Source organism: Borostomias antarcticus (genome assembly GCF_949987555.1).
Source record: "Borostomias antarcticus genome assembly, chromosome: 19".
NCBI classification, from domain to species: domain Eukaryota; kingdom Metazoa; phylum Chordata; class Actinopteri; order Stomiiformes; family Stomiidae; genus Borostomias; species Borostomias antarcticus.
In genome coordinates, this window is record NC_140252.1 from 12,670,530 (window position 1) to 12,698,381 (window position 27,852).

The 27,852-nt window shown below is 49.2% G+C and overlaps 1 protein-coding gene across 1 annotated transcript; it reads right to left on the bottom strand.

Annotated features, from left to right (window-relative positions):
• Nucleotides 1-644: 644 nt before the first annotated feature.
• On the bottom strand, nucleotides 645-27,750 carry akap7 (A-kinase anchoring protein 7; the record flags this gene model as incomplete). The annotated part of the gene is made up of 9 exons (XM_084453981.1): nucleotides 645-865; nucleotides 2,200-2,232; nucleotides 20,402-20,549; nucleotides 23,828-23,940; nucleotides 24,327-24,487; nucleotides 25,512-25,648; nucleotides 25,959-26,092; nucleotides 26,709-26,834; nucleotides 27,570-27,750. The coding sequence occupies 9 exons, from the start codon at nucleotides 27,748-27,750 to the stop codon at nucleotides 645-647; spliced, it is 1,254 nt and encodes a 417-aa protein (XP_084310107.1).
• Nucleotides 27,751-27,852: the final 102 nt, after the last annotated feature.

A 27,852-nucleotide genomic window follows, 5' to 3' on the forward strand; every position in this document is an offset into this window, starting at 1 on the left:
ACTTCATAAAGCATGACTAACAGCACACGTGAAGCCAGTCAGTCACGCCCCTCTGGGGTCATGTGTCAGGGAGGATGTAAACATGGGTCCACGGAGTGTTCTTAGCGTGTTATTAGCGTGTTCTTAGCGTTTTCAGACAGCAGAGTCCGGTTCAGCGCCTCCGCTCCGGGTCTGAGACGCAACAGTACTTCACACAGTATGTAGTGATGGGTTGGAGGTCATAAGGGTCATGGTTAAGGGTCAGGGTTAGGGTCAGGTTAAAGGGGACGGTTGTTTTTTTAGCTTAGTGATTGTCTCGGCACAGCACCGGGTTATGCGCTGATCCAGGTCAGTCTGTAGAGGAGCGGCCTGATCCGCTGCTGTCTGCCCCGGCTCTGGAATCTGATCCGAGATCAGCCGGGAGTGTGTGGCTCCCGACAGCCTCGGCCGTCCCCTTCGCAAGGTCCGGAACCAATCGCAGACGAGAAGAAATGGCTCCAGACCAATCAGACGGAGGGATGGAGGAAGGTGGCCTGTGGGCAGCCTTCCTCCGCCCTCCTCCTTCTCTTTCTTCATCCTCCTCCTCCTCCTCCTCCTCCTCCTCCTCCCAACCTTCCGACGTAGCAGGCTGTCTGTTAGCCGTCTGTCTGTCCGTCTGGCTGCGGTCACTTGCTGGCGTCGCCGTCTGCCGTAGTCGTGGCGACGGCGGCTGTAGCGTCTATGCCGTCGGCCGGCTGGGGCGTGGCCTGCTCCGTGGGCCCGCCCCCGTTCTGGCGGTGCGTTTCGTCCTTGTACTGCTGCACGGCGCGGAGCACCGCCTCCTCCACCAGCTTCCTGCTGATCTGCTGCAGCTCCGCATCGTCAGCCTCCAACACACGCTTCCCACCTGCAGGGAGGACAGCAGGGGGTCAACGCTGGAGAGATGCGCACGCACACACACACACGCAGGGGGTCAACGCTGGAGAGATGCGCACGCACACACACACACGCAGGGGGTCAACGCTGGAGAGACGCACGCACACACACACACACTCTCACTCTCACTCTCACTCTCACACTCACTCACTCACTCACTCACTCACTCACTCACACACACACACACACACTCGCACATACACTCTGACACACTCACGCACATACATACACTCTGACACACTCACGCACATACATACACACACGCATGCACGCACGCACGCCCGCACACACACACACACTCTGACACACTCACTCACGCACACAAACACACACACACACACTCACTCACGCACACACACACACACGCACACTCTGACACACTCAAGCACACACTTACGCTCATGCACACACTCACGCACACACACACTCACGCTCACACTCATGGTCTCACGCACGCACGCACACACACATACACACATTCAACTTAAAGGTAAATTCACAGGGGATACATTTCACCAGTCTTATCAGAGTTGTGGCCTATGAAGGATCTGAAACTAGCCTGTGATTGGCTCTGTGCACCAGCTTCACTACTTCCTGAAAGTCACTTGGCATCTTTATTTCCTGTCCTATATGATTGGATTAAGTGATTAATCAGGTGTGCGGAAGACCCAGCGCACACCTGATTAATCACTTAATCCAATCATATAGGACAGGAAATAAAGATGCCAATTGACTTTCAGGAAGTAGTGGAGCTGGTGCACAGAGCCTATTGGCTAGCTCTGTGAGACTGGATTGGTACGGGGCTGTTATGCGATCGGTCGGTACAGTGGCATTTTGTGACTGGCCTACAGGGGAACACGGTTACCGTGTGACCGGTGGTGGGTTTGTCAGGAGTATTAGTGATGTCAGAGCAGCACAGTGAACATGGAGGAGAGCGCGGCAGGACTAACCCTCAGCAACACAGGGACCCGGGGCCCCGGCCCAACACAGCCCCTGGGACCTACTGCCCCTACCACCTGAGGGGTAGGAGGGTAGGATGTGGGGGGAATGGGTTGGTTTGAGACAGGCCTGCGTATCAGAGGAGATGGTGCTGAGGCCAGAGAGAGAACGAGAGAGATGGAGAGAAATAGAGAGAGAGAGACAGCGAGAGAAAGAAATTAAGAGATAAGATGTTGACAGAGAGATCGATTGATAGCGAGTGACAGAGAGAGATGGATAGCGGGAGAGAGGAGGAGAGACAGACAGTAGGCCAGACAGAGAGAGAGAGAGAGAGAGAGAGAGAGCGAGCGCACAGGAGACACGTACTTGTACGAGCGCGAGGAGTGCGGTGAAATAGATCTGCAAAATAAACAATAAAATGAAAACAATAAATAAACAATAAACAAACAATAGATGCTTAGCAACAGGGTGAACAGTTATGACATCACACTCCAATCTCAACCAATCAGGGGGCAACTGTGAATTTGAGCAACTGTTAAATCTATTCCTCAGTTGATTGGTCAGACACAGTCTGAGACTGATTCAGATTTGGTTGATTGGTTGATTACATTCATCTCAGCAGGCAGAGTTTGATTGGATGTGCTGCATGTCACCACTCAGATTAGAGCTAAAGAGCGTCTAAGCCAGGTGAGGGTGGTTGTTAGGGTTAGATAACTGTTGCATTTATGTCTTTATGGGTCTGGAACGGGAACAAAGTCCCAACAAGACCCACCCAGACCAGATAAGAAATCCACCCCTCATCAATCGTCTCTGGGACAATTGTCTCTCTCCCACGCACGCGCACGCACGCGCGCGCACACACACACACACACACACACACACAGAGAGATTTATACTGTACGCAGCAGAGACAGGGTTAATGATTAGCTTCCATGACAGGAGGACCTCACAATAAAGTCCCCCCCCCCCCCAGCGTGTTGATCTACTGTACCCAAGGAGACGACCAGTGACATGCGGAGAGACAACCTTTGACCTTCAGAGCAGGCTGGCTCAGAGCAGCTATAGGTTAGTAACCGGTCACCACTCCCAGACCTCACCACTGACCAGACCCTGACAGACAGAAAGATAGACTGTGACTGTGTCTCTCTTCCTGGGTTTGTCTCTCTTTCCTCTCGCTCTTCTTTTCAGTCTCTGATGCTCCCCCCATCCCTCCCGTTGACCGACGCCCCCACCCTCTCTACTGACGCTGGCTGCGCTCGCTATATTTGGTTTCCTGCTACAGTAGGTCTCTGTCGGGTTTACAGCTAGGAGTACGAGGGGATGGGTGGATGAGGAAGAGGAGGAGGGATGAGAGAGAGAGAGAGAGAGAGGAGGACCGGGAAGGACGGAGGAGCTGGAGGAGGAAGAGGAGGGGGGAGGAGGGCTGGTATTTCCTGAGGAAAGGAGTGTTGATTAGTGGGATCCTGATACCCCTCCCTTCCCCCCCACCCCCTGACTGTCCCTCCCCCTGCCCTCACAGACAGACAGATGGGCGACAAACATATACTGTACAGGCAGACAGTCCCGATGGTGTGTGTGTGTGGGGGGGGGGCATCCCCCATGTCATTTTGAGCGTCGAACACTTCATTTCCGGCATGCATCTGGTGAACGTTTGGGTTTTTTCTGCATCGATTTATAGTGGAAATGTCTGGCTTTGAAATATTAATTCTCCTGCTCTGTGCTGCTTTGAAATATTTATTCTCCTATAGATCAACCGTTCTTTATTCATTTAATAGTAGCAGTGCTGAGTCAGCACACACACAGCCATGATTTCCTCTTGCCTTTGTGTCTTTTGATTGGGGGAGTAATGGTTCGTTCGTTTATAACTGGGAGGTGGCAAATTGCGACTTGCTACTAGGAATTTGCTACTAGGAATGATTAAATAAAACACTGCATGAACTCGCACTTCCTCATCGCAAATTCGGATATGTTTCTCAGCCCCCAGTTGCTCGAATGCACTAGATATAACTAGGTAACTGTGATATAATTGTATATAGCTCGAATGCACACAGGTCGGAGGTAGGTATTTTGCCACTTGCGACTTGCCACCACCTCCGACCACAAACGAACGCACCATAACATCTTTAACTGCACATGGCACCTATTCACATCAAGAATAAATTAAAGCATCTGGACTTTCATAGCTCATGTTTTTCAGCAAGATTTCTGTTCTTGTTCAAACCGATGATTTTTTAGACTTGTCTAAACTATGTAATTGATGCTGACTGAAAACAAGAATAGAACACATTCTGGCCATAACCGATAAACCCTTGAACAATAGTGTCTTCTGTTTGCCACAAAAGATTCAGTGTTTGTATGAGCTCATAATTCATATTCAGGGAGTAAAATAGACCCAGTGCTGAAGAAAAAAGGCCGACCCCTGTCAGAAACACTCGTGTCTCGGTCTCTCTGCTTCTTTCATCTTTTAACTGGGGGTGAGAAGTGTCCTTGTTCTAAATACTGAGGGGATGTATTCCCTACACTCCCACCCTCCTGAAATCTATGCCTATGGACGGACGGACGGACGGACGGACAGACAGACAGGTACTGTCTTTGACCGGGTCATTATAATTAATTAATACTAATATAATACTATTACAATATTGATATAGTACTATGATTTAATACTGATATAATAGTGATCACACAATACTGATATAATATTGATATAGTACTATCATACAATACTGATATAATACTATGATTTAATACTAATATAATACTATCATGGAATACTGATGTAATACTAATGCAATACTGATATAATACTATCATGGAATACTAATATAATACTAATCATACAATACTGATATAATGCTATAATTGAATACTGTTAGTGTTCATTTCGTTAACAAAAATATTGATGAAAAATAAGCGTTAACCTTTTTTCCATGACCAAGACGAGACACAAAAATGATGTCAAGAAAATGGATCTTTGAAATATAAAAACTGATTAAATCAATTTTTAATTTCATTACGAGACTTAAATAACAGTGGTGGACTAACAAACATACAAAATTGAAATTAATTATTTTTTCAGAATTTCACCTCGGTAATGACAGTGCATCCTGGTTGAATGTTCTCTCTCTACTCCACTCCCTGAGATCAGACAGGCAAGTGACGCCCACGTTATGATGGCATAAGACGCTCGGTACTGAAGGGGGGCAAGAGTGGATATCTGGGCTGGATGTTGATGGCTATGGCTATTGCAGCTCGTCTGTTAAAGGAATAATAGATATCTGTTACTAGCCATTAGCTGGCTTGTGTTGGCTATCGATGGCCGGCTTGGCAGATGTCTGTTCTGGCTTTTCTTCCAGACAGTGAGCTAACTTGAGCTAGCTAGTGTTAAGTTAGCTCTTCTAGCTATCTAGGAAAGTCATTGCAGACTATAGGAAATGCCAGGCATGACATTAATTAAGATACCTTGTCTATTTGAGCAATTGTTATTACCATTACCAGCTAGCTACAGTAACAGTTAATTTATGCTGGGAATGAGTAACGTTATTGCCAGGGACGGTCCGTGCACAGTGGAGGGACCGTCTGTGGCTCAGACTATGTAGGAAAAGCCAACATACTACTACTCGCCACAACTCACAAGTGCATCTCCTTCCTAAAACAAGTGACTAAGAGCATAATCTAGTGCTGAAGGCAAAGTGCAATAATAGCAAACAAAAAATACAATAGGTGCTTAAGAGGTAGGGTTGTGGTAGTATACTACAATACTATAATGTAATACTTATGTAACACAATACTTTCATGTAATATGATATGAAAGTATCCTTCCTGACTCATCAGTAATCTGGAGTCCTGCTGCTGTCCTACAGCTGAGTACTGGATGTTTCTGTCACCATGGGAAGCAGGCGGCTACACTCACACTGCTGGCCTTGGACACCCAGAACAAAGGCGCCGTGTTTAGCGTGGGTGTGTGTGTGTGTGTGTGCGTGTGCGTAGTGTGTTTTGTGTGTGTGTGGGGGGGAGAGAGAGATAGAGAGAGAGCCAAAGAGGCAGGCAAAAAACGACTAAAATCGATAGTAAAAAGAGAGGAAACAGCATAAAGGGTAATGAAAGAAAATGGAAATGGACAGATGAAGAGAGAGGAGGAAGACGGGAGGTCGGAGAGAGAGGGGGGGGTAGAAAGAGAGGGGGAGGAAGAGAGAGAGTGGAAGAAAGAGAGAGATGGAGAAAGGGGGGGTAGAAAGAGAGGGGGAGGAAGAGAGAGGTGGATAAAGAGACGGGGACAGAAGAGAACGGAGAGAGAGAGGAATGGATAGAGATAAAGGAGAGGGAAGAAAGATTAGGAAGGAGAGAAAGAGGGAGAGGAGAGAGAGCAGGGGGGCGGAGAGGGAGAGATAAAGAGAGGGGAGAGAGGAGATGGATGTAGAGGAGAACGGAAGGAAGAGGGAGAGAGGAAGAGAGAGGGATGAACAAAGAGCTGCAGCACAAGCGCACATGGCACAGGCAGACAGGAACTACCCAGCATGCTCCGGCAGACATGTCACACGCACACACACACACTCACACGCACGCACACGTACACACACACTACAATCCCACCAGACACACTACAATCCCACCAGACATCTGCACACACACACATACATACACAAACGTGTGCGTGTGTATTTGTGTGTGTGTGTGTGTGTGTGTGTGTGTGTGTGTGTGATCAGATGACAGGGGACTCACCCCTCCGCTTGTAAAAGTGCAGAGCTGTTGGTATTAGTGATGTCTGTCTGTCAGAGACACATGAGCTGACTGCTGCTGCTGGCCAAATATACAGCCCCCTCACATGCACACACACACGCGCGCACACACACGCACACACACACACGCACACATGCACGCGCGCACACATGCATGCACGCACACACACAAACACCAGGACGCACACACAGAGTGTGCACAAATACATACATACACACACAGACCCACACACACACTGCCGGGAGGCTAGAAAATGCATGCACGGATGCACACGCACGCACGCACATACACACACACACACACACACACGCACACACGCACACACCCTACTGCGCTCACGTGGGGTGACTATCGCCACCTCGTTGGATGACCATCTGACCTGCACAACAGCCCACTGCCCCCCCTTCCCCCATCTCTCTCTATCACTCTATCCATCTCCCTCTCTCTCTCCATCCCTCTCGTCCTATCTCCTGCATCCCTCTCTCCTCCACCCCTCCAATCCCTCTCTCTCTCTCTCCACCCATCTCTATCCCCTTCATCTATCTCTAAACCCTTCTCCTCCACCCTCTCTCCATCCCTCTCTATCCCCCTCCTCTCATTCCTCCATCCTCTCTCCATCCCTCTCTATCCCCTTCCCCTCATCCCTCCATCCTCCCTCCATCCCTCTCTATCCCCTTCCCCTCATCCCTCCATCCTCCTCTATCCCCTTCCCCTCATCCCTCCATCCTCCCTCCATCCCTCTCTATCCCCTTCTCCTCATCCCTCCATCCTCCCTCCATCCCTCTCTATCCCCTTCCCCTCATCCCTCCACCCTCTCTCCATCCCTCTCCCCTCATCCCTCCACCCTCTCTCCATCCCTCTCCCCTCATCCCTCCACCCTCTCTCCATCCCTCTCTATCCCCTTGTCTCTCACTCCTCCCCCACCCCTCATCTCTCCCCTCTCCCCCCCTCCTCTCTCTCTCTCTCTCTCTCTCTCTCACGCTGCTCCCTCCCCCCATCCAGAAGTAGGGCACCCAGCATGCTCACAGCCTCGCTGCGTGTGTGTGTGCGTGCGCCTGTTTAAAACAATGCAGAAAGCCAGCCTGGGTTTAAGATATCCTTATTAATACCCTGCTGGCACAGCCAGAGAGAGAGAGAGAAAATATACTGTAGCGAGAGAGATAGAGAGAGGGAGAGAGAGAATGGGAGACAGAGGAAGAGAGAGAGAGTGAGAGAGAGAGGGAGACAGAGGAAGAGAGAGAGAGTGAGAGAGAGGGAAATACAGAGGGAGAGATGGAGAGAGAGAGGGAGACAGGAAGAGAGAGAGTGAGAGAGGAGAGAGAGAGTGAGAGAGAGAAATACAGAGGGAGAGATGGAGAGGAGAGAGAGAGCAAGAGAGAGGGAACTACAGAGGGAGAGATGGAGAGGAGAGAGGGAGGGAGACAGAGGAAGAGAGATGGAAAGAGAGAGAGTTGGATGGAAGAGAGAGAAAGGAAGAGAGAGAGAGGGGGGAGGGAGAGAAGCTAGAGAAGAAATGTGCTACGCTGGTTTGTTGTACTATCTGATAAAAAGACAAGGTCTTAGTTATCAGCAGCTTTGGAAAACACTGACTGACACACACACACACACACACACACACACACACACACAGGAATGTCCACGTCTTCGGTGGCAAGGTCCATCCTCATGTCTCTAGCCCATAGGCGTGTTTATGACGTGATTTACAGCTGGTATGAGCCTCAATGGCAGGACAATGTCCCCGCACACGCACACACACGCGCACACACACGCGCACACACACGCACACGCGCACACACACACACACTTCCCGATCCCAGACTCTACTATTTCCAGCATCCCATAAATCACATTAGAAGCATGTCCACTGATTACATCTGACTGAACCCCCAGACAGACAAGACAGTTCGGACGGATAGACGGACGGAGGGACAGACAGACAGGCAGACTTACTGATCTTCTCCTCCGCACGCGAGAAAGGGAAGCAGCACAGCTGGCCCATGGTCGGTCGCGCCCTCCTCTCCTCTCACTTCTCTCCCTCTCCCTCTCTCTCTTTCTCTCTCTCTCTCTCTCTCGTTCCCTCTCTCCCTCCCCGTCCGTGGTCTCTCTGGCCAGACAGAGCGCTGCTAGAATCCTGTCACGCTGAGATGGAGCGAGGGAGTGAGCCAACCGACAGAGCTCTCTCCCTCTGACACACGGAGGAGGGGTGTGTGTGTGTGTGTGCGTGTGTGTGGGGGGGGGGAGGGTGAAGGGGGTGGCGACTCATGCTCCACCCCTTTTCGCTCTCACTGGCTCGAATAAGTGCTTTGGAATGGCCGGCAGCTGAGTGTGAATGTGTGTGTTATGTGCGTGTGTGTGGTGTAGGCTGCTACCGTGTGTTCACGCTACGTGTGTGTGTGTGGTGTAGGCTGCTACCGTGTGTTTACACTATGTGTGTGTGTGTGTGGTGTAGGCTGCTACCGTGTGTTCACGCTACGTGTGTGTGTGTGTGGTGTAGGCTGCTACCGTGTGTTTACGCTACGTGTGTGTGTGGTGTAGGCTGCTACCGTGTGTTTACGCTACGTGTGTGTGTGTGGTGTAGGCTGCTACCGTGTGTTTACGCTACGTGTGTGTGTGTGTGTGGTGTAGGCTGCTACCGTGTGTTTACGCTATGTGTGTGTGTGGTGTAGGCTGCTACCGTGTGTTTACGCTACGTGTGTGTGTGTGGTGTAGGCTGCTACCGTGTGTTTACGCTACGTGTGTGTGTGTGGTGTAGGCTGCTACCGTGTGTTTACGCTACGTGTGTGTGTGTGGTGTAGGCTGCTACCGTGTGTTTACGCTACGTGTGTGTGTGTGGTGTAGGCTGCTACCGTGTGTTTACGCTACGTGTGTGTGTGGTGTAGGCTGCTACCGTGTGTTTACGCTACGTGTGTGTGTGTGTGTGGTGTAGGCTGCTACCGTGTGTTCACGCTACGTGTGTGTGTGTGTGTGGTGTAGGCTGCTACCGTGTGTTTACGCTATGTGTGTGTGTGTGTGTGGTGTAGGCTGCTACCGTGTGTTTACGCTACGTGTGTGTGTGTGTGGTGTAGGCTGCTACCGTGTGTTTACGCTACGTGTGTGTGTGTGGTGTAGGCTGCTACCGTGTGTTTACGCTACGTGTGTGTGTGTGTGTGTGTGTGGTGTAGGCTGCTACCGTGTGTTTACGCTACGTGTGTGTGTGTGGTGTAGGCTGCTACCGTGTGTTTACGCTAGGTGTGTGTGTGTGTTTTGCTGTCTGTACTCTGTGGGCAGTCCGTCTCTCTGTCAGTCTGTCTACAGCTCGGTGAAACCAGCTCCCGATGAGTAAGAGCTGGGAGCTGTCCTCTGCTTGGCTAACATTTCACAAAATATGATCTGGTTGGCTGCCCGGCGTCGTACAAGGTTCAGAGCCGTCCTATGGATGGTCATCGGCCAACTTTCCAAGGGAAACGCATCATGGCCGTGTAGAAAGGACACAGACAGGAACTGCTTCACAGCAGATAGCCAGTAAGACAGTACGTCTGCCTGAGCTAGCTTGTTATGAGGAGCTACCTGGGCTAACCCTGCCTGGTGTCTAGACCTGGGCTAACCATGCCTGGTGTCTAGACCTGGACTAACCCTGCCTGGTGTCTAGACCTGGGCTAACCCTGCCTTGTGTCTAGACCTGGGCTAACCATGCCTGGTGTCTAGACCTGGGCTAAACATGCCTGGTGTCTAGACCTGGGCTAACCATGCCTGGAGAGAACAGAGGAGAGAACAGAGGCAATATCTTGAACCTCTCTAGAAAAAATAGAAACAGAACAGAAATACTTTCAATGTTAAAGAGAGAAAGATAGAGTAGAGAGAGAGAGAGAGAGGGAGAGAGAGATCACTGCTATTCTGTTCCTCTTCAACACCCCTCCTCCCCATGGCAAATACAGCACCAGCGTAACTGCTCTCTAACACACACACACACCTACCCTAACCTTTGACTCTAAAATTAACCCATGACTCGTAATGACCTACAAAATGTCCACACGAGACACCATTTTTCTTGTTTATCTATTCTTGTGGGGACATTGGGTCCCCAAAGTATAGTTAAATGTGTCCACACACACACACACACACACACACACACACACACACACACACACACACACACACACACACACACACACACACACACACACACACACACACACACACACACACACACACACACACACACACACACACACACACACACACACACACACACACACACACGTCTGGTTCCGCTGTTCTCATGGCCGGCTCAGTAGCATGTGATGCTGTGTGGGCCCTGAGCACATGGCCATGCCTTCTGGGCCTCACATGCAGGCCTGCTGTCTCATCGCCACACACACAGACAGACGTGTGTACTTTCTAAGGGCAGCTGTAGTAGGTACTGGTAGTAAGAAGTAGAAGTATGCGATTCGGAACGCAGCCTAAGAGTAACCTCGACTCCCAACTGAAATCATACGTGCGGTAACCGCTACATTGACATAACTTCCTTTTCCTGGTAGCAGATATTACGTCATCAGCGCACTCACAGTTCCTGAGAAGGGCTAACATTTCAAAAACTTTTATTTTGAAGTTTAATGTCACTTCCCATTCACCCTCTCCCCCTCCCGCGCTTGATTGATTCCATTGACGTGTGTTTGATTTCATAAAAAGAAAAAGCAATCAAGCAGAAGGCTAATAGGCTGCACCTTTCAGAAAAGGATACACAAAAGGCAATCAAGCATAGCTGTCGCTCTTCATGAAAGCAAAAAAGCAAAAACGGTTACAGGATCAAACGGAATGAATTCAAGCAGTGAGGAGGAAAGGGTTACACGACAATATGAGAAAACAATCGAGCATCCTATTGTCTTGTCATGAAAGCAAAAAGGAAATAACGGTAAAAGGATAAAACAACCGAGTATCCTATTCTCTTGTCATGAAAGCAAAAAAGGAAACAACGGTAAAGGATAAAATGGAGTCAAGAGAAATAACGATTGGACGGAGGGTACACGGACCCAGGATGTAGCCTATGTTAAAACGCGAAAGCAAAACCAACTTAGTTAGCAAGCTAAACAATATATTAACCTTACAATCTACAAGTAGCAGCAAAAGTTGGACAACAAGGGAATGACTGGCACATTGCTCAGCTTGTATTTAAGTAGATACTAGCTACGTCCAGCTAGTGCGAGACAAACATTACACACGATGCACCGCACCAAAATTTCCAAAGAAACTACAGTGTCCATAATAGGACATCCTCGGATGTCCACGAAAGGAAATTAGAATCGCATTCTTTGTGCAAGCGCAAAATAAGATTTTGTGACCAATAAAATTAATTTATTGCAACGATATATAAAGCAAAACCTTTGTTGGGCCACTTTTTACCCACATTGTGCATTAAAGGGCTATAGGGTAGGTTGAATACATCATGTTGACGTTGTTGTACATCAACGTACAGATATTCAACAGAATTTCAATGTCAATTTATAAGTATTTTATCAACCTTTTTCAACCATTGAGCATTCAATATTGTTTCAAGGTTGAAACGACGACTGACATTAATCCAACGATATTTCAAAGTTGGTATTTATCCTGCTATGCAATATATGTATATCAAGTAGTGTACAGAAGCTGGTTATCCTGAAACAGGCTTGTTCTGACTGTTGTGTTGCTTCAATGACTCAGTGTGCTACTAACTGTTTTCTGTCTCCCCTAGTGTCTCTCTCTCTCCCTCCTATCCTCTAACCAGGTCCAGTGTCAGCTGCGGAGCTGTGGATATCGTAGTATTTAGTACACACACACACGTACACACAGACACACATCAGTCCACATCCGGCTTAGGCCTGGACCTGATGCTCTTAGCCTTTCTTGCTCCGAAAATTTAATTTAATTTAATGTTATTTATTGTTCTTTAAATGTTCTTAGCCATTAGACAAATATATTCCAGGAGCTTGCCCCAGGTTGCCTGTTTCAATATCTGTGTGGTCTGTATGGCTCTATGTGCTACTAACCCTGATGATGATGATGCTTTTAGCCTCTCTCACTCTGAAATGTAATTTAATGCAATGTATTGCTTTATAAATGTTCTTAGCCGGTAGACAAACATACTCCTGGAGCTTGCTCGATCGCCTTGTTGAGAGGGGTCAGAGAAGAATTTTTACAGCTCACTTATCTGGCCCCCGGGTGATTACTGTTTTTTTTGCTTCCCTCTGGAATATGTAGAGAGTGGGTCGTATGCCCACCTCCCTTGTTCTCTGTAAAGCGCATTGTGTTGCCTCTGGGTATGAAATGCGCTATATATATAAAGCTTTGATTGATTGATTGATTGAGTTGAAGGTCGGTCGTGTGCCAGCTGGAGTAGGCTATACTATTCTTGTTAAAGTGCGAAGATAACATTTTATTGTTTTATTTTATTGCCATACAGTCATTTTGTGAGTAGTATGAAAGGACAACATTAAGCCTTGAGTTGTACAGTACAATCCTAAGACCATATACCGTAAAAAAAAACTATGCGTTCTTACGGTAGGCTACGTCCATAGAACGGCTACTGGCCGATATAGGTAGGCTATATAGTGAGCCGCGGTGGTTCTAGTGTTAAATCAAAAAGTGACATTATTCTTCTAAATATTCTCTCATGAACAACATGCCTGGCATTGCGATGCCTTCGCCTCACAACAATCACTGCTGCCATGATCAGCGGAAAGGCTGGCCATGACACACCCTTTGCGCTTAAATTGCGCGTCTCTGAAAACGGAATGAATTTCACTTTAACTGCGTGAAGCAATTGGCGCTGATCTTTGTGAATTGGGCGGATTTTGCAATAATGTTCATTTGCATAGAAAGGGGAACATTCTCCGCCCATATTACCCAATTTAAATATCAGCTAATAACACCGGCGCAGAGAAACGCTATGACGAAGGCAACGCACCGTATTTCACCCTTTGCGAGGGCTTTGTGAATAGCAAAGTTTATTTTTGACTTATTTGCACAGGTTTTGCGTCAGGAAAAGCTGCACAATCCTTTAGTGAATTCGCCCGTGTGTATATACCGAGCTGTGGATCCAAGCTCCCAATAGTACAGACTAATACCAGTACCTCCCATAGCAGTCCATACACACACACACACACACACACACACACACACGCACACGCACGCACACGCACGCACAACTCCAGAATTCCTTCCTTTCCTAATGAAACTCATCACCACATCTCTTGTATCAGGATGCTTTCCCTCTGCTTTCAAGACTGCCAGAGTAACTTCCCTCCTGAAGAAACCTTCACTTTACCCCTCAAAAAAACTACAGACCGGTTTCCCTTCTATCCTTTCTATCTAAAACACGTGAATGTGCTGTCTTTAACCAACTTTCTTCCTATCTCCACCAGAGCAACCTCCTGGACCTCCACCAGTCCGGGTTCAATGTGGGCCTCTCAACAGAGTCGCTGCAAGCCGCGAGAGCAAACTTTCTCTCCTATGTCCTGATTCTCCTGGACATGTTGGCACAGTGGACCACCAGATCCTTCTCTCCACCTTTGAGGAGAAAGGCGTCACTGGCTCTGCACTCTCCCTGTTTGCATCCTACCTGACGCGTCGCTCCTACCAGGTGACAAGGAGAGACTCAGTGTCGGAACCACGCAGCCAGACTACAGGGGTTCCACAAGGCTCAGTTCAGGGTCCTCTTATCTTTTCCTTTTCCTTGGCTTCTCCTAACATTGTTATGCTGATGACACCCAGCTAGTCCTGTCATTTCCTCCTTCTAACACACAAGTGGAGGCGTGCATTGTTGTGTGCTTGGCTGATATCTCGGAGTGGATGGCGACACACCACCTCAAGCTCAACCTGGACAAGACTGAGCTGCTGTTCCTCCTGGGGAAGGGTTCCCCACACCGTGACCTGGCCGTCACCAGTAGTGACACCAACTCTGGGTGTGACCCTGGACAACCAACTGTTGTTCTCTGCAAAAATCATTTATGTCCTGGCCCCACAGTGATGGAACGAACTGCCTGTTGATGTCAGGACAGCGGAGTCAATGCCCATCTTTCGCGGCAGAGAGACAGACAGACAGACAGACAGGTAGACAGACAGACAGGTAGACAGAGAGGCAGGCAGAGAGACAGAGACAGACAGGCAGACATAATAGGCCTCAATGTTATACAATGTGGATAAGGTGACACAAACACACACACACACACAAAGCCACACATGGGATAGTCGTTAGAGACAGAGAGGAACGGTCTTTAGAGGCAGAGAGGAACCGTCGTTAAAGGCAGAGAGGAATCGTCTTTAGAGACAGAGAGGAACAATCTTTAGAGACAGAGAGGAATCGTCTTTAGAGACAGAGAGGAATCGTCTTTAGAGACAGAGAGGAAGCGTCTTTAGAGACAGAGAGGAACCGTCTTTAGAGGCAGAGAGGAACTGTCTTTAGACGAAGAGAGGAAGCGTATTTAGAGGAAGAGAGGAAGCGTATTTAGAGGCAGAGAGGAATCGTCTTTAGAGACAGAGAGGAAGCGTCTTTAGAGACAGAGAGGAAGCGTCTTTAGAGGCAGAGAGGAACCGTCTTTAGAGGCAGAGAGGAACTGTCTTTAGACGAAGAGAGGAAGCGTATTTAGAGGAAGAGAGGAAGCGTATTTAGAGGCAGAGAGGAAGCGTATTTAGAGGAAGAGAGGAAGCGTATTTAGAGGCAGAGAGGAAGCGTATTTAGAGGCAGAGAGGAAGCGTATTTAGAGGCAGAGAGGAAACGTCTTTAGAGACAGAGAGGAAGCATCTTTAGAAGCAGAGAGGAAGCGTATTTAGAGGCAGAGAGGAAGCATCTTTATAAGCAGAGAGGAACCGTCTTTAGAGGCAGAGAGTGACGGCTAAATTGGAGACTACAGTAGAACAGCATCAGACTTCTCTCTTCTACAGGCTCTGATTGATGCTACTGGACGCATACTGGCAAGAGAATCATCTAACAACTGCCTCTGAGGTGGTAAAGGTGTGTCTAGGTGTGTGTATGTGTGTGTCTTGGTGTGTGTGTGTGTGTGGGGCGAGGGGGGGTTAACATGGTGGCTTCTGTGAAGGTGAACTCAGCATGGTGCCTGAAATCTGGTCACGGGGCAGGTGCATATGGGTGCACGCACACGCGCGCGCGCGCACGCACGCACGCACGCACGCACGCACGCACGCACGCACGCACGCACACACACACAGATAAGGAGCTGCAAACAGCAGATAAGTGGTTGTATTTCAGCCAGTATCCAGTTGCATGACTGCGACAGGTAGCCAAGCAGTCTCCACTCTACACCTGCACGCACGCACGCACGCACACACACACACACACACCCATGTAGACAGTACATGGAACACAGTGGAGGTCAATCCAGATGTAGGTCAGAGAGAGAGTATACCTCTCTCTCTCTCCCCTCTCTTTCAATCTGTCTCTCTCTCTCACTAGTTCTCTCTCTCTCTTTCTCAGTAGCCAGAACGTCTGGAGGACAATTGAAAGATGTTCACAGGTCCTCTCTTCCACCTCTCTCTCTCTCTCTCTCTCATTGTGTAAGCTGCACATCTAGACTGTATTTTGGCGTTGTGTGATTGTAGCTACTGTAGTTTCTACTGTCTGAAGATAGAAGCAGTCTTCCTTCCCCATGGCGCTAGCGAACTAAGACTAAGACTAAGTTCCACTGATTGTTACACACCTGAGTGTGTGAAATTTGTTCTCTGCATTTGACCCATCCCCTGGGGGAGCGGTGCCGCGCTCGGTAATCATTTGGTGATGTAGCCCCCCAATTCCAACCCTTGATGCTGAGTGCCAAGCAGGGAGGCAATGGGTCCCATTTTTATAGTCTTTGGTATGACTCGGCTGGGGATCGAACCCACAACACACACACACACACACACACACACACACACACAGCACTGAGGCATGGCACAAAAGAAGCGTTATTAGAGAGAGAAATTTTGTTTTTCTAGACTGTTGCCTGCAGGCTATGTACATGTACAGTAAATAGCTTCAGGGTAACTTTGTTTTATGTGCACAGACAGCAATGCTGCTGAGAGAATGTGGAGTTTTGAGAAGAATTTTACTGGCTCTCAAAGTCTAGACTGGGTACAGTCATGAGTTGTTTGGCCGGCTGAGGTGTGTGTGTGTGTGTGTGCGTGTGTGTGCGTGTGTACGTGCGTGTGAGGGAGAGTGTGTGAGAGTGCACGTCTGTGTGAGTGTGTGTCTGAGAGTGTGTTGGTGTGAGTGTGTCAGGGTGTGTGTGCATGTGAAAGAGTGTCTGTGAGTGTGTGTGTGTGTGTGTGTGTGTGTGTGTGTGTGTATGTGTGTGTGTGTGCGTGCGTGTGTGACCCCCCATGTATTTTCAAATGTACATGCAAATTCACTAGATGTCATTGTGATTGATGAGGAACACAGTGAGGGTCTCCTGCAGGAAGTAGCCGGTACTTTTGATTCTAGTTTAGAAGAAATGTTTCGATCCAAACAACAGCCACTGGTACAAGCCATTATACAGCAAAGCAGACTGTAAAATATTTCTCAATCTCCTCCATTATTGGCAGGTGCTGTATTTAGAGGAGATGTTTTCTCTACCCATACCTCCCCTGGTGTCAGTGAGTCAGACGCAATTGTATGCGTTCCGTATTTTCTGTATGCTCACTGTACATCATTATCATGTATATTATACCACCAAGATATATGTATGTATGTACATGTAAGTATATTGTGTAGATCCTAGAAGCTTGCTTGTAACGATGAAATGTGACACGTTAAAAGACCACACAACACGAGAGCAATGGAATTATATTTGGGCCCCTGCAATGTATTTTGAAAATCAGTGGCGTTTCTAGCTTGTATGCCACCCTGGGCGAATCTCCCGCTACGGCGCCCCCCGCCCCCCCCCCCCCCCCCCCACCCCCACCCTGTCACCCCCAGGGGCGGACAGGGGAAATAATTCAGCGGTGAGATGGAACACTTTCAGTTTCGTTTTGTAAAAGTGAAATGAACAGGCTTTCCGATTGTGAATAATAAACTGTCGGCAAGTTGTTGAGCGGGGGGCGGGTGGGGGTGTTGACAGGCTATTCAGATTGTCGTGCAATCTGTTGACAGGGGGTGGTTGTTTACTTTTTGCAGAGTTTTTTTTGTCTTCTCTCCTCCTCTTGCCGCCCCCTGCGAGATGCCCACATCGCCCGTGCCTAAATACGCCACTATTGAAAATAATGAATAAAGAATTTAAATGTGAGCGTGGGTGTCTCCACTTTTCTTCACACACCATTGTGTCTGACTGACAGTCTCCAATAGCCCTCCCTGAATGATCCGTAGATAATTGCCTGCTGGAGTCTCGCTCATTAATTGTTCTTTCCCTTTCACCAACCACCAAGATTGATTTGCCAAATGGGAAAATCTACCTGCACTTAGCACTTGGTGGGTGTTAATTATGGACCTTTGTCACCCCACCTGCTGCCTCCCTCTCTCTCTCCCTCCCTCCCTCCCTCCCTCCCTCATTCTCTCTCTCTCTATCTCTCTCATCTGGATCACATCTGGCAGCTGATCTCTTGTGATGTCACAGCCGTGGGATTACAGGATCAGAGTGTCAGGGAACACTGGATTAATCAACACTGCAGGAAGAGGACAGGATGTCCAGATTAAGGCCGTGTAAGATTACTGATTACAGAGAAGGCAACAGTAAACACACGCACACAAACACACACACACACACACAACCACACACACATACACACAACCACACACACACACAGGGGAGTGTCCATATGACAATATAGAACTTCAGAAGACATAGGAATAGGGATCTGGGCTGCTTCTCTCTCTCTCTCTGTGGATGTGTAATGGGGCAAAGGCTCCAGACAGCAGTGTGTGTGTGTGTGTGTGTGTGTGTGTGTGTGTGTGTTACTGTATCTGACTGAGCCCCCTGAGACCAGCCAGTATCATCAACCAGCAGGTGACTACATAAGCTCAACTACACCACAGAGACAGGAAGAGAGAGGATAGGAGGAGGAGGACAGGAGGAGAGAGGATAGGAGAGTGGAGAGGAGGAGAGGAGAAGAGAATAGGAGAAGAGAGGAAGAGAGGACAGGAAGAGGAGGACAGGAAAGGAGGAAAGAGGAGAGAGGAGAGGAGGAAAGAGGGGAGAGGAGAGGAGAAGAGAAGAGAGGAGAGGAGGAGAGAGGAGAGGATAGGGGAAGAGAGAGGAATAGAGAGGGTAGGAGGAGGAGGACAGGAGAGGAGGAAAGAGGAGAGAGGAGAGGAGAAGAGGAGAGAGGAGAGGATAGGGGAAGAGAGAGGAAGAGAGAGGGTAGGAGGAGGAGGACAGGAGGAAAGAGGAGAGAGGATAGGAGAGGAGGAGAGGACAGTCAGGAGTCGATATAAACCATCATTCTTGCACCCACCTTTATTTTTGGCGAGAACACAGCGTGACATTCGGGCCCGATAAAGATTGATTCTGTCGAAACACCGTTCTGCCCAGACAGCAGCGTCTGAATTATTTATCAGCAGAATACAAGTTAACTGACATGCTCGCTATCAATCTCTGCCACTTGGGCAGGCAGCCAGGCACACACACACACACACACACACACACACACACACACACACACACTGTATCTGTCTCAGTGATATCTAACCTTTAATAGGCATTTTTTCCCTCTGCTGCTGTACTTTTCCACTGCTGAAACACCAAATTCAAAAGAAAGAAAGAAAGAAAGAAAAAAGAGTGCAAGAGTGAGTGAGTCTGTGTCTGTCTGTCTGTCTGCCTACCTGCCTGTCTGTCTGTCTGTCTGTCTGCCTGTCTGCCTGTCTATCTATCCATGATGTGTGTATATACTACTAATCCCACCAACCATCTTCTCCAACTTCTCCACCCCCCCCCCATCCCCATCTGACAGAGAGACAGAATGAGTCTCTCTCCTCTCTGAAGGATCCAGAGCCTGCTGGAGTCTCCCTCTCACCACGTCACCAGAGAGCTCCCTCTGCTGGTCAGACATGAACACAACACCACAGAATGAGCTACTGTAATGGTGCCCGATAGGAAATCCTATCCCTGGGGAAATTCGCAGATGTTGAACTAAAAACATTAATGTCAGATTACGAATTGTATGTCTTGATAAAGAGAGGACTCGCTCGGGGGGTCACTCCCAACTGTAGCTTTAACGTCAGATATGCGTGACAGTATAGCATCATTTAAAAACATTCAACAGGGCAGCGCATGTCACACATCCCCCCGAAACAGCCCGCCGAACGCGGGCGTCGTGTTCAGCAGAGGGCCCCCCCTGGACCACCAGAACCCGTATTGAACTATGGCGATGTAATGTAACAGTATGGATCCCTGTGTGTGTCCTTGAGCTGGCTCGAACGTCTCGTTGAGAGAGGTCAGGGAAGAATTTTTTTTACAGCTCACCTTTTCTGGCCCCCGGGTGAAACTGTTTTTTTGCTTCCCTCTGGAAAATGTAAGGGTGGGATCTATGTCCATCCCCCCTTTGCTCTCTGTAAAGCGTGTTGTGTTGCCTCTGTGTATGAAATGCGCTGTACAAATAAAGATTTGATTTGACTTATTATTACTAGCGTTACGTGACGGATAACTGTGGGTTCCGTTTCTCACGCCGACGCAACTCTGTCTAGTCCGTACAGGTGAGAGGTCAACTCCCTATCACGGGAGTTTGTGTGTGCGTGTGTGAGCGTGTGTGTGTGTTGGGGGGGGGGGGTGAATGTGGTGTGTGAGCATGTGTCTGTGTCTGTGTGTGTCTGTGTGGTTGGGGGGGATGAATGTGGTGTGTGTGTGTGTGTGTGTGTGTGTGTGTGTGTGTGAGAGAGAGAGAGTGTGTGTGAGCGAGCGTGACTCACCGATGCTGAGCGAGGCGTCTCGGTGGTAGTATCCGTCGGGGGTCTTCTTCTTCAGCATGGAGCACAGGTCTAGTCGGACCACCCGCTCCTCTCCGAACCGCTGGTGGGAGTAGCTGGCGTACAGCTCTGGGTCCAGCTTCTTTATACCCTGAAGACACACACACACACATACACACACATATGGCGCGTGAGGATGTGCTGATGCGCACGCTTGTCCACAGACAGGGGACGTGATAAGACGCACATAGGAACGGGCCGTCTCGGAGGACGGCGGACGAGGGGTGTCTGGCGCGGGACGATAAACCCCCACAGGAAATGCGCCGCCGCCGGCCGGGGAGACCGGATTGAACCGCCTTCCCCTCCCGACCTTGCTAGGGTCGCTCACCCCGCTCTCCTCTCATCCCTCACTGTCGGGAGTACCGCCGCCGCCCGCGGGACACTTCATAACATCTCTCTCTCTGACGCACATGCGCACGCACACACACACACACACACACACACACACACACACACACACACACACACACACACACAGTCAGGAGTTGTCTACTGTATAGTATGAAGAGTGCGTTTCCCTGAGGCACAGTGATTTTGTATAGATAACCCTATCATTCCTCAGTTCAGACACACACACACGCCCACACACACACACGTCAGCAGCAGCAGCAACAGCAACAACAACAACAACGCTATGACAACAACAACTAGGCTATGACACCTCTGGAGCTAGGCTGGCTGACAGACAGACAGACAGACAGACAGACAGACAGACAGACAGACAGACAGACAGACAGACAGACAGACAGACAGACAGGCAAGCAGGCAGGTACACAGACAGCTAGGCTATGACAACAACACTCTGCTCCTGCTGCAGCAGCTGTTGTTGTCGGTTACATAAGTATGTTTTATGGGATGTCAGACTGCTGTGTGTCTGAGAGTCCTAGCTCAGCTGGAGGTGCTAGGAGGATGTTTGCTTGTCTGAGCATCTCTAGTATCTCAAGGGTATCTAATGGATACGCAGTCACTGTCCCTCACAGGAACACACTCTTGTACAGATTCGGCGAGGCAGTCCAGGAAGCCAAGCAACGCTGACACAACATCAGTTATCAGAGGGGATACGTCCGCTGTCTGGAAAGGCTTCAGACAGATAAGCTATAAACCAAAATCCTCCCAGACGACTGACGACTCATGCCTTGCCAATGACCTGAACGAGTTCTATTGTCGATTTGAAAAGCAAGGGAACCCCCTCACCATCCCCCTCCAGTGACCCTGTCAACCTGCTGACACCCCCCCCCGGTGCCGCCCCCCCACGCCTCTCTAACCTGGAGGGGGATGTGAACTGCCTGTTCAAGAGACAGAGCCCCCGGAAGGAGGCCGGACCTGACTCTGCCTCACCCTCCATCTTGAAACACTGCGCTGACCAGTTGTCCCCCGGTGTTCATTGACATGTTCAATGCCTCACTGGAGTCATGCCATGTCCCAGCCTGCTTCCAGACCTCCACCATCATCCCGGGTCCCAAGGAGGTGAAGATCTTAGGCCTAAATGACTAAAGACCCATCGCCCTGACCTCTGTAGTCATGAAGGTCTTTAAAGGTGCTCTGTTCGATTTACTGCACTTTTTGTAAAAAAAAAAAAATCCAATATATGCAATAAATAGGTCCAGGGGAGTCATAACTATCTTTACAGAAAATATAGCCAACGGTGTAGTGCCTGTGGAGCAAATGCAGAATTTCTTTTTATTATGAGCGAAGCCGGCCCGGTGCTGAGCCCCACCCCCTGAACGGCACTGTATATAAGAGAGGGGCAGCGTCATCTTGATGGACGTTTGAGACATGGCCGTTGGGAATAGGCCTATATAGCTAACGTTAGACACCACGGTCTTCGGCTAAAAAAAAGAGTCAGACAAAAGAAGATCACGTACACAAATCAATATTGGGCTGGATTTTACTATCTGGACAGAGGTTGGACCTACTTTGGGCATCAAAAAACGACTCGGAGCTCGCCTTTCTTCTCCTCGACGCGTAAGTAGCTAAATTCAGGTTCATAAGCAACGTTAGCCAGCCCTAGTCCCCCTACAATGTTAGCTACCATGTATTTCTGTATGATATTCATGTATATCTGTATATATTCTGTATGTGAAAACACCCACTTGTTTATATCTGATACGCTGCACCACTGCCCCATCTAGTGGCCGAAAAAAGAAAAGAGAAATCCAACTGAGCACCTTTAAGCTTCTTGTCCTGGCCCATCTCAAGACCATCACAGACCCACTCCTGGACTCAAGTGGGAACTGAACGTCAGCACCCTGGCGAAGAAGGCTCAGCAGAGGATGTACTTTCTGCGGCCGCTGAAGAAATTCAACCTGCCACGGACCATGATGGTACAATCCTACACCTCCGTCATCGAGTCCATCCTCACCTTCTCCATCACCACCTGGTTCCATCCTCACCTTCTCCATCACCACCTGGTTCCATCCTCACCTTCTCCATCACCACCTGGTTCCATCCTCACCTTCTCCATCACCACCTGGTTCCATCCTCACCTTCTCCATCACCACCTGGTTCCCCGCCGCTTCAGTTAAGGACCGGACTAATTTACGGCGGGTGATACGCTCGGCGGAGAGGGTGATCGGCTGCGCCCTGCCCTCCCTCCAGGCCCTGCACGACTCCAGGGCGCCAGAAAGATCATGGCCGACCCCTCCCACCCGGGCTACGGCCTCTTTACACCGCTCCCCTCTGGCAGGAGGCTGCGGTCATTAAAGACTAAAAGTCTTCGACACAGAAACAGCTTTTTCCCCATGGCCATCAGCCTTATTAAAATGGCTCCCCTCTGACTCTCTCCCCCGCCCCCTGCAACTTTTGCACTTAAACTGACTACTGCACTGACTCTTTGTAGTCCAATTGCACTTCTACTTTTTGCACTGTTTGTATCACTGCACTTTACGAGTCCTGTCATGCACTGTCCTATCTTGTCCTAGTTGTATTGTTGTAAGCACCACGGTGTCGAAATAAAGTACTATGTATGTAAAGTACAATGGCAATAAATAAATTCAGATTCAGATTCTGATAGACAGACAGACAGGCAGGTTAACAGACAGATAAGCTGACAGACAGACAGAGAGGCAAGCAGACAGACAGCCAGACAGACAAGTGAGCAGACAATCAGGCAGAGGTACTGTAGGTAAACAAACAGTATACAGACAGACAGACAGACAGACAGACAGACAGACAGACAAGTTAACAGACAGGTTAACAGAGACAGACAGACAGACAGACAGACAGACAGACAGACAGACAGACAGACAGACAGGCAGACAGGCAGACAGACAGACAGACAGACAGACAGACAGACAGACAGACAGAGAGAGAGAGAGAGAGAGAGAGAGAGAAAGAGAGAGAGAGAGACAGGCGAGTAAGCAGGAGTACCTGGGATCGTAGTTTGGGAGCTCTGGACAGCTTCATGAAGGTCAGGTGAGGTTTGAAGTCTTTGCTGTCACCTGGTGACAAGCCCCTCTCCTGGAATGCCTTCCTGGTCAGCTCTGCAGCCAATCACACACAGGCATACTACTGAGGTCATAACCAGCAGAGCTATTTACAGAGCGAACCCTAAACCTCCTGTAAGACTATCATATAATCAATACAGAGAAGAGGAGAGAAGGAGGACAGGACAGAGGGAGGAAAGGAGTGAGGGAGGAGGGAGAGGGAGGAGAGGAGAGGAGAGAGGAAGGAGACGAAAGGAAAGGGGAGAGAGAGGAGAGGAGAAAGGAGGGAGAGAGGGAGGAGAGGAGAGGGAGGAGAGAGGGAGAAGAGCTGGGGAGGAGAAGAGAGGAGACAAGAGAGAGAGAGAGAGAGAGAGAGAGAGAGAGAGGAAAGAGGGAGGAGAGGAGGATCTCTGAGAGAGACCAGCATCATCAGAAGTACCCACCGGCGAGTGATGCCAGAGTGACCGCGTGTCCTCCGGGTGCCAGCTCGATGAACACCACCTCGTTCCGGAAGGTTCCCAGGCCGGAGAAGGGCAGGACCAGGTCCCGCCCCCCGAGCAACTCCGCTAGCCCCGCCTCCATCTGGGACAGGGCGCACGCAGCCCTGCCAGGAAACAAACACAGATAACCTTGATAACCTTGTTAATCCCTCTCTCTCTCTCTCTCTCTCTCTCTCTCTCTCACACACTCCTCTGCCCCCCCCCTTCCTTCCTGGTTGACCTATAGGATCAGCCCCTGGCTGCTGCAGTGTCTGGGGGTGTGGCTATAGATCAAACTAACATCATGATCATCAATGCAGGGAAAGTCTTGGCTTATATCACACACAGCTTGCCTGTCTGTCTGTCTGTCTGCAGGTCTATCTGTCGGTACGTTTACCTGTCTGTCTGCCTGCATGCCTGCCTGTGTGTCTGAATGCATGTGTATCTGTCAGTACATTTACCTGTCTGTCTGTCTATCTGTCGTCTGACTGTCTGCCTGAATGCATGTGTATCTGTCGGTACATTTACCTGTCTGTCTGCCTGCATGCCTGTCTGTCTGCCTGAATGCATGTGTATCTGTAGGTACATTTACCTGTCTGTCTGTCTGTCTGTCTGTCGTCTGTCTGCCTGAATGCATGTGTATCTGTCGGTACATTTACCTGTCTGTCTGTCTATCTGTCTGTCTGTCTATCTGTCTGTCTGTCGTCTGTCTGCCTGAATGCATGTGTATCTGTCGGTACATTTACCTGTCTGTCTGTCTATCTGTCTGTCTGTCTGTCTGTCTGTCTGAATGCATGTGTATCTGTCGGTATATGTAGCTGTCTATCTGTCTGTATACTTGCCTGCCTGTTTGCTTGCTTGTTTGTCTGCCTTTCTGCATGTGTGTATCTGATGGTATATTTACCTGTCTGTCTGTCTGTCTGTCTGTCTGTCTGTCTGTCTGTCTGTGTCTGTCTGTCTGTCTGTCTGTGTCTGTCTGTGTCTGTATATTAACATGTCTGTCTGTCTACTTGCCAACCTGTTTGCTTGCGTGTCTGTCTGTTTGCTTGTTTGCTTATCTGTCTGCCTGTCTGTCTACTTGCCTGCCTGTTTGCTTGCCTGCCTGTCTGTCTAGTCGATGAGCAATATCATGGAGGCAGAGTCACTCACAGGTCTACTTGTTCCTGATTGGCCAGGTGTGTGACCAGCAGCGTGATGTGGAGACTTCCTATTGGTATCATGGCCTTAGCGAGCCGGGGGTCCTTCTCAAGCACCACCTCCTGGACCTCCGCCACTCCTTCACTGATCTACAGGTGTAGGGACAGAGAGTCACAAACCTGGCAACCCTGGATAGGAGGAGTCACAAACCTCACAATTCTAAATAGCAGCAAAAAGTCATTAATCTGGCAACCCCAGTAAGCAGCACATGAAAGTCACAAATCTGGCAACCCCGGCTAGCAGCACATACAGTACAATAACAAATCTCGCAACTCAAGTTAGAAGCGCAGGCCCTGGCAAACCTGGCAACCAGAGTTGGCATCAAGGTGTTTGGCGTAACATCTCTTTATCAATCACCTAGCTAGCCTCCATTCAAAGTGTGACTGTTATAATCATCACCTTGCTGTTTGTAATGGGGATTGAGACAAAGTAGTTTGGCCGTAGCGTCTCCTTTTTCTTCTTCTTCTTGGCGTCTTCTTCACTCTCCACTCTTCCGGTCTCTCCTATCTTTCTCTTGTTCCTCTGGCTAGTGACTAGAGAGGGGGGGGGGCAGGGGGGAGGGATGGAGAGATGGACGGAGAGATGGAAGGAGGGCTAGCCAGTACACCGAGAGCAAACACGACAGGTATGCTTACACAGACCGAGATGTTAAGTAGCTGGTGCACTCATGTTATGCTATATTGTGTTTATTGTCATGCACCAACAAACGGGGAAATTCCTCATAGGTGTAAGACTACTTGGCTAAATACAGTTAAAAAATCGGAATCTGATGTTATGCCTATGCCATCTAAGGCCTGGATTACACTAATGCGTATTTGCATGGCTAGTCTACGTATTCGAACCGCTCAAACGATACGCGATTACACGCTGCTCGGGCGTATTCCAAGGCCTCCGGATTCCAAGGTCCTTTTCGCCAGAGTAGTGTAATTGCTAGGTGCAAATGGAGGAAAGTGTATGCTTTTTTCGGTGAATGCGCATTTGTGTCATCCAGGCCTAAAACCAAAGGTTCTCTGGTGCCTGCCACTCTATTCTCTACTAAAGCAGCTCAGAGCGGCAGACGGTATGTGTTCTCGTCGTCTGATTTACAAACCATCTGTGTGTACCGTATGTGCAAGTGTTTGACCCCGGTGAAGACGCAGGCACACTTACAGCCCAGCTCCTTCCAGACCGCCGCGGAAGAGAACGGTAACTCTGACATCAAAGGGTCACAACACTCCTTCTGGCTCCGCCCCCGAGGCCTCCTGGCTCTCTGACGGGTCCTCTTCACCTGCTTATCTGACCGATCGAGAGACAGGGGAATGTAGAGAGGATGAGTGTGTTTGGAGACACAGGACCAAGAGGAACACACACAGCTCACAAAAGCCTAGGAGCAGCTTGTTGACACTGCGTGTAAATGTGTGAGTGTGTGTGCATGCGTGCGTGTAATGTGTGTGTGTGCATGCGTGAGTTTCTGTGTGTGTTTACACTGTGTCCAATTTTCTGCTTTGACAAACAGTGAGTACAGTAAACAATGTTCTTGTGAAACAGATATCTTGTGATACAGAGTGTGTGACTGATTGGGTCCCAGGACCTAGAGGATACACACGGCTCTCTAAAAGCTACAGTACAAGCAGGGCTAGGGCAGCGTTAGGGTGTGTGAATGCTTACGTATGCATTTGTCTGTGTGTGTGTGTGTGTGTGTGTGTGTGTATGTGTGTGTGTGTGAACTGTAGGAATGGAAGTGTCTCTTTTTATGTATTTTCTGCTGTCATGCTCTGCCTGCACTTATAGTTGTGTGTATAGATACTAGTCCTCCTGCTATTCAAGCCCAGACCATTACTCAGTCAGCACAGGAATAGACTTTTACAGTAGCCTAAATGACAAACATAGAACTGCTACATAGTATGAAGACAGACACTTCCGTTCCCCATCCTCTAGGTCAGATGACCAAGAAGTTGAATTATCAAAGTTAGTGGGTGTTGAATGTTGAATAATAACCAGACTGATAGGATATGAACTCTCTTTTCTCACCCGTGGCGACCGGCTCCTTGCCGCGGGGTCTCTGGCTACTCTCCCCTGTGACTGCACCGGGCGGCTGATCCTCCTGGACAGGTGAGGGCGGCGGATCCTCCTGGACAGGTGAGGGCGGTCCGTCCTCCTGCCGCTCCCCCGCTGCGGTACCTGTCCAACCGGCGGTGCTGCTGGGCTGCATGTCAGTCAGCTGGTACAGTCTGAACTGGAAGGTCTCCCCACGAGTCGCTCTGATTAAACTGAACCTGGGACTGGGGAAACTCACAGCAGTAGCGATCCGGTT